The sequence below is a fragment of the Atractosteus spatula genome, chromosome 15 (assembly GCF_055471065.1).
Source record: "Atractosteus spatula isolate fAtrSpa1 chromosome 15, fAtrSpa1.hap1, whole genome shotgun sequence".
In the NCBI taxonomy this organism is placed as follows: Eukaryota; Metazoa; Chordata; class Actinopteri; order Semionotiformes; family Lepisosteidae; genus Atractosteus; species Atractosteus spatula.
In genome coordinates this window covers 18,469,258-18,481,362 of record NC_142720.1, presented here as the reverse complement: position 1 = coordinate 18,481,362, position 12,105 = coordinate 18,469,258, and the positions used below count along the sequence as shown (strand labels likewise).

The window sequence follows — 12,105 nt, the reverse complement described above, 5'->3', positions numbered from 1 at the left end:
CAAATACACAGATCTCCGGGTGTTCAAGGACATGTCCACTATTCTATGCCACTCCTAGCACAAAAGTCAAATAATGAGACCAAGGAAAATTTCAGAATTAAACTGCAACATAAAAATAACACTGGTAGTGTTAATGGTACAACTTCCAGAGCACCACTCAGTTATAATATACTGTATAACATAACAGCATAGAATAAGATTACTTTATTTGAAATATAGTGCTATAGATTAAAAGTTACATAGATCAACATTTATGGTAAACATAACCACTATTACTCTTATTAGCTGTCATTCAAAAACTTCACCAAAATTAATCTTCTCCTCTTCAGCATTAATCTGTTTATATAACATCTTTCATAAAATCATGTCAAGTTGCTTCGTGGTAAAACAAATGCTTTAACAATAGAGATGCAAATGTAAACATAGTTCTAAAGTTAAATGAACAGAAATAAAAGTGGGAAATTAAAAATGAGTTTTAAGACATGATATGGCAGAGCTGACTGACTTGCATGTCCTGATATTGGCTGAAAGACCATTCCACAGCCGTGAAGCAACAGAATGGAAAGCAAGGTCTCCCAGTATCTGGAGTCTTGTTTTAGGGACTGAGAGAAGGCCAGGGTCCAAAGACTGCAAACTATGTGTGGGTGTCAGCAGAGATGCAGTCAGAAGCCAAACAGTTCAATATAATTAAAAAGATTCTGAAAAATAACTGTGGCAGCTTGATGATAAATAGATGATGTAACAAGAAAGAAGTTGAGTCGAATCACACATTCCTAATATAAAATTAATGTGTTTTTCTTGAAGTAAAACATACTTAATATAGAATTAATTTGTGTTTTTCTTCAGTTTTGCCTTGTATCACTAATTATTATAAAAAATGGCATACAATTTGCAGTGCAATACACTTTATTAATCCCCTCATAGACATACAATAAAGAACATATAAACTACACAGACATGACAAATTATTTCAGCACATATATATAACTCCCATATAACTCTTTCCTTTGAATTTATGCACTTTTACAACAGGGAAAGTACAGTAGAGGTCATGTAACCAGTTGCCTTCATGTTTTTTACTTTTTTATTCAACATCAAATAAAAACTCCATTCAGAGAAAAGGGCGCAAATCAAAGAGGTCCTGACGTCAAGAGATACTGTCAGAGCTGCATTACAAAGTCACTTCTCTTCACAAGAACAATTTCTACAAAGGAATGCAACTAAGTGCAATAACATAAGAACATCACATCCTGCACCAAACTTTGGAGAATACATTTTGTGGCTGTAGATAAACTATGAAAAAATAGAAAACATGCCAAGCCTGAACAGTAACTTGACAATCATTTTGAGATGGAGCAGGTCAGGGCTCAGCTGTACAATCATATCATCATTCATCTTCTAACTGCTGTATCCAACTCAGGGTGGGAGCCGGAGCCTCTCTTAGCAAGCATGGGGTACACCATGGATGGAACAGCCCATCGCATTGCACACAGAGATACAAACGTGCACACTCACACCAGAAGCAGAAAGCCTTTGGACAGTGGAAGGAACAAGAACACAGTGAGAACAGACAAATTCCACACAGATAGCAGCTCAGTTCCAGAATCAAACCCTGGGGCCCTGTACTGCAAGGCTGCAATACTAACCAATGTGCCACCCTCATGAACAGTCATGGAGTTGCATATTCTGTGTTTAGCTTGGATCAGTTAGCTGTGATTATCCCACACTGGATGCCATCGGGACTAGCCTTCATACTTGTCTAGCTCTCTATACCATATGGTCACTTGTAGGGGACTGATTTAAGGCAAGAAAAACAAGTCATGAAAAGAAGGATGTAAGGTTACAAACTTTTTGGCTCAATAATATCGGATCCATCGACTTGCAGTTTAATAATTTTTAATATTTTCAAGTTTGATAAATGCCCATATTGAAATTGCCTACTCTGAAATTTTATTTTTTACAGAGTTGGAAGCTTAATTATTTTTGTATAGTTACTTGGAAATAGTGCTCCAGACTAAAACGCTATATTTATTTCATGCTTTAATGTTGTGGGCCGGGTCTACTCTTTTTTTTACCTTAAAGGTAGGCAGCCCTGGTTACTTTATAAGTCAGCTGTCACTGCCACCAAGTTCTTGAAACCTGTATGGTATATTTTGATTGAAATTCGGCTATTTATATACACTTCCGGCTCATTCGTATCGACTTGTGTAGCTAGCTTCACGCTACTGGTATACTGTACGTGTCTGTACGTGCTTATATGGAACGGAAGTTCAACGAACGGCTGATTTCCGCTTCCTGTCTTTCGGTTGTGAAGGAAGATGGCGGCTGCCGAGGCTGATGTTGATGCATCACCCCCTCCGAATGGGGAATTTCTTGATTTTTCACCCAGGGATACAGCTTTGGTAGGCGACACTATTATAATGCAGCACACGGGGCTTCGATATATCAGGCCTCGGAAAAACGTGAACCTCGTTTTAGCGATAAATAACGTGATTTCTTCAGGACTTTCTGTTATGGTTGGGGGCCGTGTTTTTCTTACTGCTGAGGAAAATAACAGTCCCCAAAAGAAAATGTACATTGTCTTGAGTGACAAAACTTGGCATACGCATAGTGGTTAAGAAAGGAGTACTCCCTTTGTAAATTCACCATTGGGTTGTTCGTCTGTGTTTAGTTTTAATGCAGAAACCCAGTTTTTCTTACAGATGTTGTTACAATTTGATCAGTAGGTACAGGAGCGTTCGTGTCTCCCGACGTACAAACATAATTATGCAGAAGATAATGTATTAGAAATTACTGTGTATTTAAGAAACATCTGGACAGCGCTTTCATTAGTGATGTCCGATGCGATTAGGTAATTTACAGGGTTTGTCGAGGATGTGTCCCTGATTTTTATGATCTAGTCTATTTTCAGTACTTTTCTTCCTGAATATGAGGTTGGTTATCAGAATGTTCCTTGAAGTCGGGCTTTATAGATTTTGACATTTTTGATTTCCACATAATCGGTGACTGCGTTTGCTTTATTGTTTTTTATATTTTCCCCACTTTTTAGAATTTTTGACCATTTGCTTAGTTTTTCTGGGTGTAGGTATAGAACCGAATTCCGCCCTCTTACTGTACTTTCACATTTCATACTAATAGTGTTGCCAACTATTTTGTGAAATGATGAGTCACAGATCTTACCTGTGTCAACAGAAGTATCTTTCTGAGTTTTCATGTTCTCTGTTGCTGACACCTTTCGCTTTGCTTAATTTAGACATTTCATTTTGGAATAAGTCATAATTAGTTTCATGATTTTAACACCTATGCCTACATCTTTGGATTCACTTGATTAAACTTGTTTTATTTGCCCTTATCTGTGTGTTTGTGCCTTTTAATCTACTTTGGTAGAAGGTTTTCTAATAAGTTGTTGTAAAGTAATAAAGCCAAATGGCTGCCTATAGAATTATTAATAGTACAGAACAATTTGAAATAGCCTGTTAGCATTTTGTGCATTTTTTGGTTTGTCTGGCCTCTTTAGTAAAATTTGGTTTAAAAAAAAAGGTTGGTAAAATGTATTTAGCAATACTAGCTTATGATCTGTGCCTGTAGTGCCAGGTTTTGACCAGTGACCCCCAGATTGTCCTGATGAGCAGGTTGTGGTTATGTTAGTCTCTCTGTCATTGTTATACCTCTGCAGAAAAACAAATTTCAATTGAGTGCAAAATAAAGAGTTCCCATTTTAATGTTATTGGTAATTTGTGTTATCAGTCAATTTAAATACACACTCCTAAGAACACTGCAGTATAACAAAATAAAAGAAATTCATTATACCAAACCTGCAGAAAGTGAGGATTTTGTATTTGTCTCAAAGGTGTATAATTAACATTTTGTTTTTGTAGTCCTCTGTAAATGCTTTTTGAATTTTGTGGGACTAACCATAACTTAAATATTTGAGTAGGCTCCAGTGTTATTGGAAGTTCTTAGTAGTAGTTTTTCTGTCCATTAAATACTGTATAAAATGTCATTCAAAATTATTCCGCCTCTAATGACAACATGTGGCTTCTCTGTAGTTTTTATCAGATTGGATTACTATAGAATACAAAAGATCTTATAATTAACACATTAGGAAGAGATACTTTAAGCTGTTCTTACACAGTCAGTTGCCAGTTTGCTGTGCACAACAAAGAATAGCCCAGTGAACACATGGCAGTGGTAGGGATGCAAGCCACAGATCTTCTTATCAGCCCGGATCAGCTGTTTTGGAATTTCATGCTTTTTCTGGTTCTGTACAAATGGTCAAATAGGCACTTCAACGGCCAATTGTTGGCAGTGTGCCCTTGTTCCTTTATCAAACTTCAATGCAGTAGCTCTTTGGGAAATACACATTTACTTATTTTCCAAATGATTGTAATTTTGTGGTTACTAATCTTGTTTGGTCTGCTGTCAATGACTGCCTCAGTATCACTGATATTCTATTATATACAGAGTAACTGCAGCTTTGTGAAGAGCAACAACACAACCTGGAAAAGGCTTTTAAGGTTCCAAAGTTCATAGTCAGTTTTCACATTAATGAACCTGTAAAAATTCAAAAGAAGCAAAGGCCAGCACTTCTTCATTGCGTTCTTTATTCACAAAAGATCTGACAAGAAAAGGCTGACATTGCAGCAGCCACAACCTACCGCTTAAATACCATGCAGCAGCTTAAGACCAGTGGTTCATTCAGTTGTATCCATGTGAAAATCATTTGTAATTACAGAAATGGCGCCACGCTTCCGACCTTCCAAAAGAGATTTACCGGCACTTGGCCCAAAATGTGCCGAAAATTTACTGCCTTGGCCCAAATTTGAACCCCAAGAGTGAGGACCTCTGGGCTCAGCTGATCCTGCTGGCGCCCCTGGAGTGGTACCTGTGTGACGGGGATCCCACCGTCGGCCTGTCCAAACTGGAACAAGCCAACAAGCCCTCCCATCTCTGTGGACATGTCTTCAAAGTTGGAGAACCCACATACTCCTGCAGGTATAATATGGTTTAAATAAAGTCACAGGCTTTATTGGTCAGTCTGCATACCTAGTGTTACAAACTGGACTGAAAGCAGTAGTTAATCAGACCAAACGTAATTATTGCAGCAGCCATATGAAATTACTTGATTTGTTTTTCATTACATTTGTTGAATGGGCACAAACAGTTTGGTAAGATGTTTATGTAATTATATCAAATCACTTTTAAGATCATGCTTTGTCTTACTTTGAATATTTTGTACAGTTATATACTGTATCTGAAATGCAGTAGCAGTTGAATTTTTGTATTCTTAATTTTTTAACCATTTTAAAATTTCCAAAAAGTTTGTTCCTAGTATTTGTATAACATATCTAGTGATTTTAAGAATTCTTAAAAATGGATTAACATTTATTTCCTCCTTTTCAGATATATCATGCTTATTTCAAATGGTGCTGACAAAGCAAATTTAATCAAATCTGTGTAAAAATTCAGACAGTAATGAAGTCTGTATGACGATGGCAATAGCTAAGCTGCTGAACAATTCCTAAAAACTGCAAGAGATAGTTACAAGATTCAGTAAAACTAGTGATTATTCAAATCTGAGTTTGAATAAAAGTTATAGTTGAGCTGAGTTAAAATTGCTGGGTTTACAGTGACTCTTTAAAAGATACAACAAGAAGAGAGTTGGAATGTCACAGTTATACTGTGGATGCCCTACTTATCAAACTTGTCCAAAATTGAGTATTTGTTGGGATGAGCTGATCTGATGTGGCATCTAGGGCTCAGTGACCATTGTACCAGTACATGTTTCCAGGCTGTTTAATAGTAATAGAACAGAATCCCAAAAGACACCATCTCCAACCTGGTGGAAAACATGTATTACAAATGCACAGCTTGTGTTTTCTTTCAGTTGTGGTCTCACTACTATGCTATGATTTTCACAGTAAACCTCCTGAACAACTTTGTTGATGAAAAATGGTAATCAGCATAATGGGTTTACGTATGTAATGTCAGTTCAATAAAGTATCAGTGCAATAAAATATCAGTGCATCAGACTACAAAAAAAATTTGTTCTCATAACTAAATTTTTATTTTTTGCATAGTTTTTTTTAATGGTCAGTGTTTGTATATATACAATATATAAACACTTGTACTCCTAGATTCAGAATTTTAAAAGAATTAGATACTTAGATGCAAAACAGTACCATTTCTTCACCTAGTTAGGCTTTTTTTGTTACCAAGTATTGGTTTCTGTCCTGTAGTTAAATCAGCCTCATGCAATATTCACTGGATGTAAAACTTTACATAATGCCTTATCTGAATTTTTAAAGACTCATTCTGTTGTTTTTTCAAATGAACATTGTTTTATTTATGACTGAAAATTTAGGACAGCCCAGTGAAAAATCATTAGAATGTCCTGTGATAAGATGCATTTGTCTCAAAAGCAGGCCAGTGTCTTATTTAATGTTCATAGTCTCAATTTAACTAGGTTTTGTCATCCTGAGATGTTTAATCTTATGTGAGGTAGAAGTACCCTAATGGATTTGGCAAGGATGATGTAAGCTTATCAGGGTTTTTATTTTTTAATAGTATATTGTCTTTCATAGTTATAAGTATTTATGATAAACTGTTACTACTTAAAGGATTATGAAATCAGGTCAGGGCAAAGGGAGAGAAAGCTGATTTATCCAGCAGCTTTTATGCGGTTAATACCGTGATGGTACAAAGCAGAGCATTAGAACCTTTTTTATCAGTCACCACTAATCAAGCAGCCAAACACTTGTATTTAACCAGCAAAGGTCATCTTTAAGACCCCATTGCATATAATGCACTTTCTCCTTAAAATCTGTATTAGGAGCTCCTGTGAAAAATAGAAGGTCTTCTCTAAGTTCACCTCTTGAAAGACAGTTTATTTAAAGAAAAATCGTTTATTTGAAGGGGAGCAAAACTAGTGTGATAATTTCCACACTAATAGTGATTGTGTTTATTAAAAAGATGGATTGAAATTATAGAATTCTGCTTTTTAACTGATTTTTTAAGGTTTTGTAGTTTTTATGCTGATTTTTTAAAAGTCTGCAAGGGCAAAAAACTTACATTTACATGGGATATTTGAGTATACATGTGTGGCATTCAGTCCATACGGTTGGTAAATATTAAATTCAAAGGAATCAAAACTGAATACTCCGAAACTTACTTGAAAAGCTAATCCTTTAACTTTATTCTCTTGCTACTTTATAAAGAGACTGAAACTGAATTTTAGCTTATTCTAAATATGAGCTGTATGTTTCTGAATAAGTACCTTTCTATACTCTTTCTGATGGCAGTTATTTTGCTTTTTAAGGGAGTGTGCATCTGACCCTACCTGTGTTCTGTGTATGGAGTGTTTCTTGGGCAGTGTCCATAGAGATCACCGCTACAGGGTAAGAGCATAAAGCCCTCTGGGTATTATTTTCTTTTCTTTGACCAGATAAGTTAGGGCACCGTGGTTAACTTGGTGGGATGCTCTGATCACTCGGAAGCAGTCTAACATCAGTCGTATTTGCTAACATATCTGCTGCAGATGACAACCTCTGGAGGAGGGGGTTTTTGTGACTGTGGGGACACAGAGGCCTGGAAGAAGGGTCCTTACTGTCAGAAACATGAGCCAAACATCGGTGACTGGACAGAAGAGGTAAGGCAACATAAATGGTCTGTCCGATTACACTGCCATGTGTTGTGAATGATGCTTTTTATTACCCTAGTGCTTCTGCATATTCAAAGCCCTTTTCAAATGTAAATACAAAAATCCCACTGGCTACAACTTTTGCCTTTATCTGTTCCCTAATAAGTTTTCTAAGAAAAATGTTGAACCTACTAATATACAATACCATTGTTCGTTTATTGATTAAGACAGTTTACAATAAGGTGCTATGTTACTATTGTACCACTACTGATCTTATATCCCTCTCAACACTGGTATAAGGAATGAAGTCACGTTTGGGTGAGATTTATTTTCTACTACATGTCCTGAGGTTTATATTTTGTTGAATTTAGAAGTGAACCAAAAATGTCCAAAGGATATTAACATTTGGTGTTGTATGACCTCAGGACCCATTGGCCCACCTCTCTGAGGACATGATTGCTCATGCCTACAACATCTTCTCCATCATGCTGAAGTACGCTGTGGACATGCTGACCTGGGAGAAAGAGGAGGAGTTGCCCACAGGCTTGGAGCTCTTGTGAGTGATTTTGACAATTTATTGTGCTTGATATTCGCTAACAGTGCAAACATTCTTCATGAAGCATGAGGAAAAATAGTGCTAACTATGGCTTCATTACCTATGGCGAAAACAAGGGGTTCGATAGCAGTCTCATCAGCATCATACCAGAAGCACGGACCCCCAAGGCAGTAAATGCTGTCTGTCATTATGAGGAAGAAGCTTTTATAAGGTACTTTTTTAATCAGAAGTTCTAACCTCTCACTTAATGTTTCAGAGAAAAAGCAGATACGTATTACTGCATGCTGTTCAACGATGAGGTGCACACCTACGAGCAGGTGATCTACACACTACAGAAAGCTGTCAATTGCTCACAAAAGGAAGCTGTCAGCTTTGCCACAACAGTTGATAGAGACGTAAGATTTTTTTATTGCTATATTCAAATTTTGTTCCCCTCCTGCACTAGGCACTTTGAGAATTTTTTTCTTGACTATGGGTTTTATATATCAGTAGCATGTAAAATGCCTTTCAAAGGCTACTGTCAATTTTTTTCTAATTACAACCTGTAGAGTTGCTTCCTGTTCAATATAAAGAATGTAAACATTTTTGTGTTTATTACATGAAATTAAAATATTACATAAAATAATAATGTGAGGTGTACCAGTTTCTCATACAATGAGTGCACATATGTTTTGTTGCTTTCCTTGCTTAATGCTACCTTTTCTTCCTCTTCAGGGCAGAAAATCAGTGCGATATGGAGACTTTCAGTTCTGCGAGCAAGCTAAATCAGTCATAGTTGTGAGTAGTAAAATATTTTAAGTTTTATCAATTGCATATGTTTTGTGTTGGAAATTACTCCTTTACTCTGAAATATATTGTAAGTTACCACTACACAGTTTGCACAATGCTCATTCCCATTTAATATTTTACACTACTTATTTTAAGGAGCTTTACACCAGCTGATTGAGGTTTGCAGCATAAACCAACAGCAGTCAGCTTTTCCAGTCTCTGTGAAGTTGTCTTGTGTATTGCAGAGGAACACCAGCCGGCAGTCTAAGCCCCTGAAGGTACAGGTGATGCACTCCTCTGTTGTTGCTCATCAGTGCTTTGGCCTCAAGGTCCTGTCCTGGCTTGGACACATTATTGGATACTCAGGTGAGGCAACTTTCTCAGAACAGTGGTTTTGTTTGTATTATTTACACAGTCACTATGAGGCTTCGCCAAGTTGTCATTGTAAGTAAAAACATACGTAGCTGACTTACGTGGTTGTATAAAGGATTTATATTGTAGCTTAAATACTGTCCTTGACGTTTTTAAAAATTTCATAGTTCCTTCAACAAGTAATCAACAAAGCTTCTTACTTTTTTTTGTTAGTATATTTACTACACACCAGAATAGTACACACCTTAAAGTCAAGTGAGGAATTGAATGTAATTATCTTAACATTTTCTAGAAATATGTATACTTGGAAATGGCCATTACTGTGGTACACAACTTTTGTTATTCTTGACACTTTGATTGACATCATCAGCCATCATGGTACAGTATGTTTTCTCGGTCTTCAAGGGCTGAAGAATGATTTAAAATGAAAGAAGGAATGGGTCATCCAATGTGTGCAAAAGACTGTACTGAAGTAAACGTTGGTGTTTTGTGTTTGAATTGCAGATGGACTGAGGAGGATCCTGTGCCGGGTGGGGCTGCAGAAGGGTCCTGACGGGGAGAACTCCTCGCTGGTGGACAAGCTGATGCTGTGCGACTCCAAACTCTGGAAAGGTGAGACCGGATACACAGTCTGAGAGGACCTGAAACAAACCTGCTCCACTTACCGTGTGACTCCTCTTGTACTTGCATTACATACATTTCTGTATATATTTATAGTGAAGCTGCGTCTTAATTTAATTTTAGCGCAAATTAACCATAGATGGATACTCTTTTCTGGAATTTATAAAACAACAAAACACAGAAGTAACGAACTTTGAGCACCTAAAGTAAGTTACAGCCTGTATTTATTTCTCAATGTCCATTTACTATTCCAGTTTTTATATTATTTTCTTTTTACAATACCACTGTGATTTATGGCAAAATATAGCTTTATACCTCAGAAGGGACCACTATTGTAAATGTTACCGGACTGATAGCAGTTATAGAATACTTAAGGTGAAGAGGTGCAAAGTCCCAGTTGGAGAGAACAGGTTAATGCAGTGCTGAGACTCCTCTTCTTCAGCCTTATCATGAGTTCTGTAATTTCTCCCTGAGGGCTCCGTGTACAGAACTGCACTTTATCATGCAGACAGGAAAAGGTAAATTCTATTTCTCAAACCAATTTAAATTTCTGTGTATGTGTTCCCTGGTGGAAGGGACGATGGCTGACATACACAGTAATACACTTGCATGTGTTGTGACAGATGTGAACTGTTTGTTAGATGGTCTTGATCATTTTACTAAAATCTCATCATATTTAGCAGAAGTAATCCTATAATAGATTTCATTGGTGTCCACTGTGCTTGGGTTAAAAAGCTTGTCTGATTGCTTTTCCAGGTGCCAGGAGCGTATATCATCAGTTGTTCATGATCAGCCTTCTTATGGACCTGAAGTACAAGAAACTGTTTGCCATACAGTTTGCAAAAGTAAGTTCACCTTTTATTTTTGGGAAATGCATGTTTTGGGGTCAATTGCATTGCGCTGAAACCTGTGGGGCTGTCTCTGTGATAATTTTCAGTGCCTGTCAACTCCAGGGAGGCAAGATGAAATAGGCAGAATGTGTTTGTCAGTTTTCTTAGATTTATTATTTTTGGTGTCTATCAGCTTTAACATTATCTTTAATACTGCTTGAATAATGAAAAGAGCAGTTCCTCATTTTACAGGGGTCAACTGCACATTTTCAAGGCATTTACCTGTAGTGAAAAACAATGAATGTTTATTTAATTAAAAATATGTGGTCAAATTCTTTAGTAACAATTTAAGGCCCCTCCTGCCATTTCCAAAAAAAATAGGACGTGCATAGTTTTAAGGGTCATTCTTATGGTTTGGAGGACACACTTGATACAAGACAATACTAAAACTTGAATCCATTAATACTGTATAAGAAGCAACATTAACAGCCATTTCCTGATGGAGAAATTCATTTTATAATGGATAGAAGACATTCTAATCAAATAAGGTTGTACTCAAATTTTATTTCAAACAGCAATACCAGTTCATACAGTAGCCTTTAGTTCTCATTAGCTGTTTTTGGAGCTGTAGTTCTTATTGCTGGTGGTAAAAATAATAAAGACCTACTTCAGGTTGATTACCTGATGTCTTGGGTTTTCTATGATTATCAATTGTTGATCTATTTAATAGTTTTGTCGGCTTTTGTTTAACTAAAACCCAACATTATGCTTGGAAATAAATACAATACATTCATAATAGTATTTTGTATCTTTCATTCTTATATAATTTGATATAGCTATTAGAATAAGAAATATTATAAAAATATATTTCGTAATGTAGTGTTAACACATCCAAGAGGGAGTGCTCCTTACTGCTTTTTGCACAGATTGCTGAGTTCCACTAATTTGATCCTTATTCATCTTTGTCTGGAGATGAGATTGCATTGTAACCTTTTTTGGCACATAAGGAATCGACAGCCTTAAATCTCACCAGGTGTGCTGACAGCGTGTGAGTGCCTGAAGTTCACACGACTGCATAAAGTGTCAAACAGAAATTATGGGTAAACAGGTTTGTTTAAAAAATCATTTTGAGACATTTTTAGATGTAAAGAACTTTTAAAGCTGTAAATAACTTGGAGAATGTTTTCTTTTTGGGCTACAGGTATCCTTTACTAATATGTAACACAGGAAACCTTCAAGTAGCAAGACCAATGCTTGCTAAAGATGCGGATTTTGTTATAATGCTGTTTGTTGAATTCTTATATTATCAGCCAAACCAA

At 36.5% G+C, this 12,105-nt stretch overlaps 1 protein-coding gene across 2 annotated transcripts in view; it reads left to right on the top strand.

Moving 5' to 3' along the window:
• Positions 1–2,282: 2,282 nt before the first annotated feature.
• ubr2 (ubiquitin protein ligase E3 component n-recognin 2) overlaps positions 2,283–12,105 on the top strand; it is a 32,642-nt gene continuing 22,819 nt past the window's right edge. The window contains exons 1-10 of one of the 2 annotated variants that reach the window (XM_088934057.1): positions 2,283–2,402; positions 4,736–4,995; positions 7,319–7,397; positions 7,538–7,648; positions 8,065–8,195; positions 8,452–8,590; positions 8,910–8,972; positions 9,209–9,329; positions 9,840–9,947; positions 10,713–10,801. In XM_088934057.1, the coding sequence (XP_088790183.1) occupies positions 2,319–2,402; positions 4,736–4,995; positions 7,319–7,397; positions 7,538–7,648; positions 8,065–8,195; positions 8,452–8,590; positions 8,910–8,972; positions 9,209–9,329; positions 9,840–9,947; positions 10,713–10,801 (1,185 nt within the window). In that variant the 5' untranslated portion in view covers positions 2,283–2,318. The remainder of the gene's footprint in view (positions 2,403–4,735; positions 4,996–7,318; positions 7,398–7,537; positions 7,649–8,064; positions 8,196–8,451; positions 8,591–8,909; positions 8,973–9,208; positions 9,330–9,839; positions 9,948–10,712; positions 10,802–12,105) is intronic. The other variant, XM_088934058.1, reaches the window with a different exon arrangement.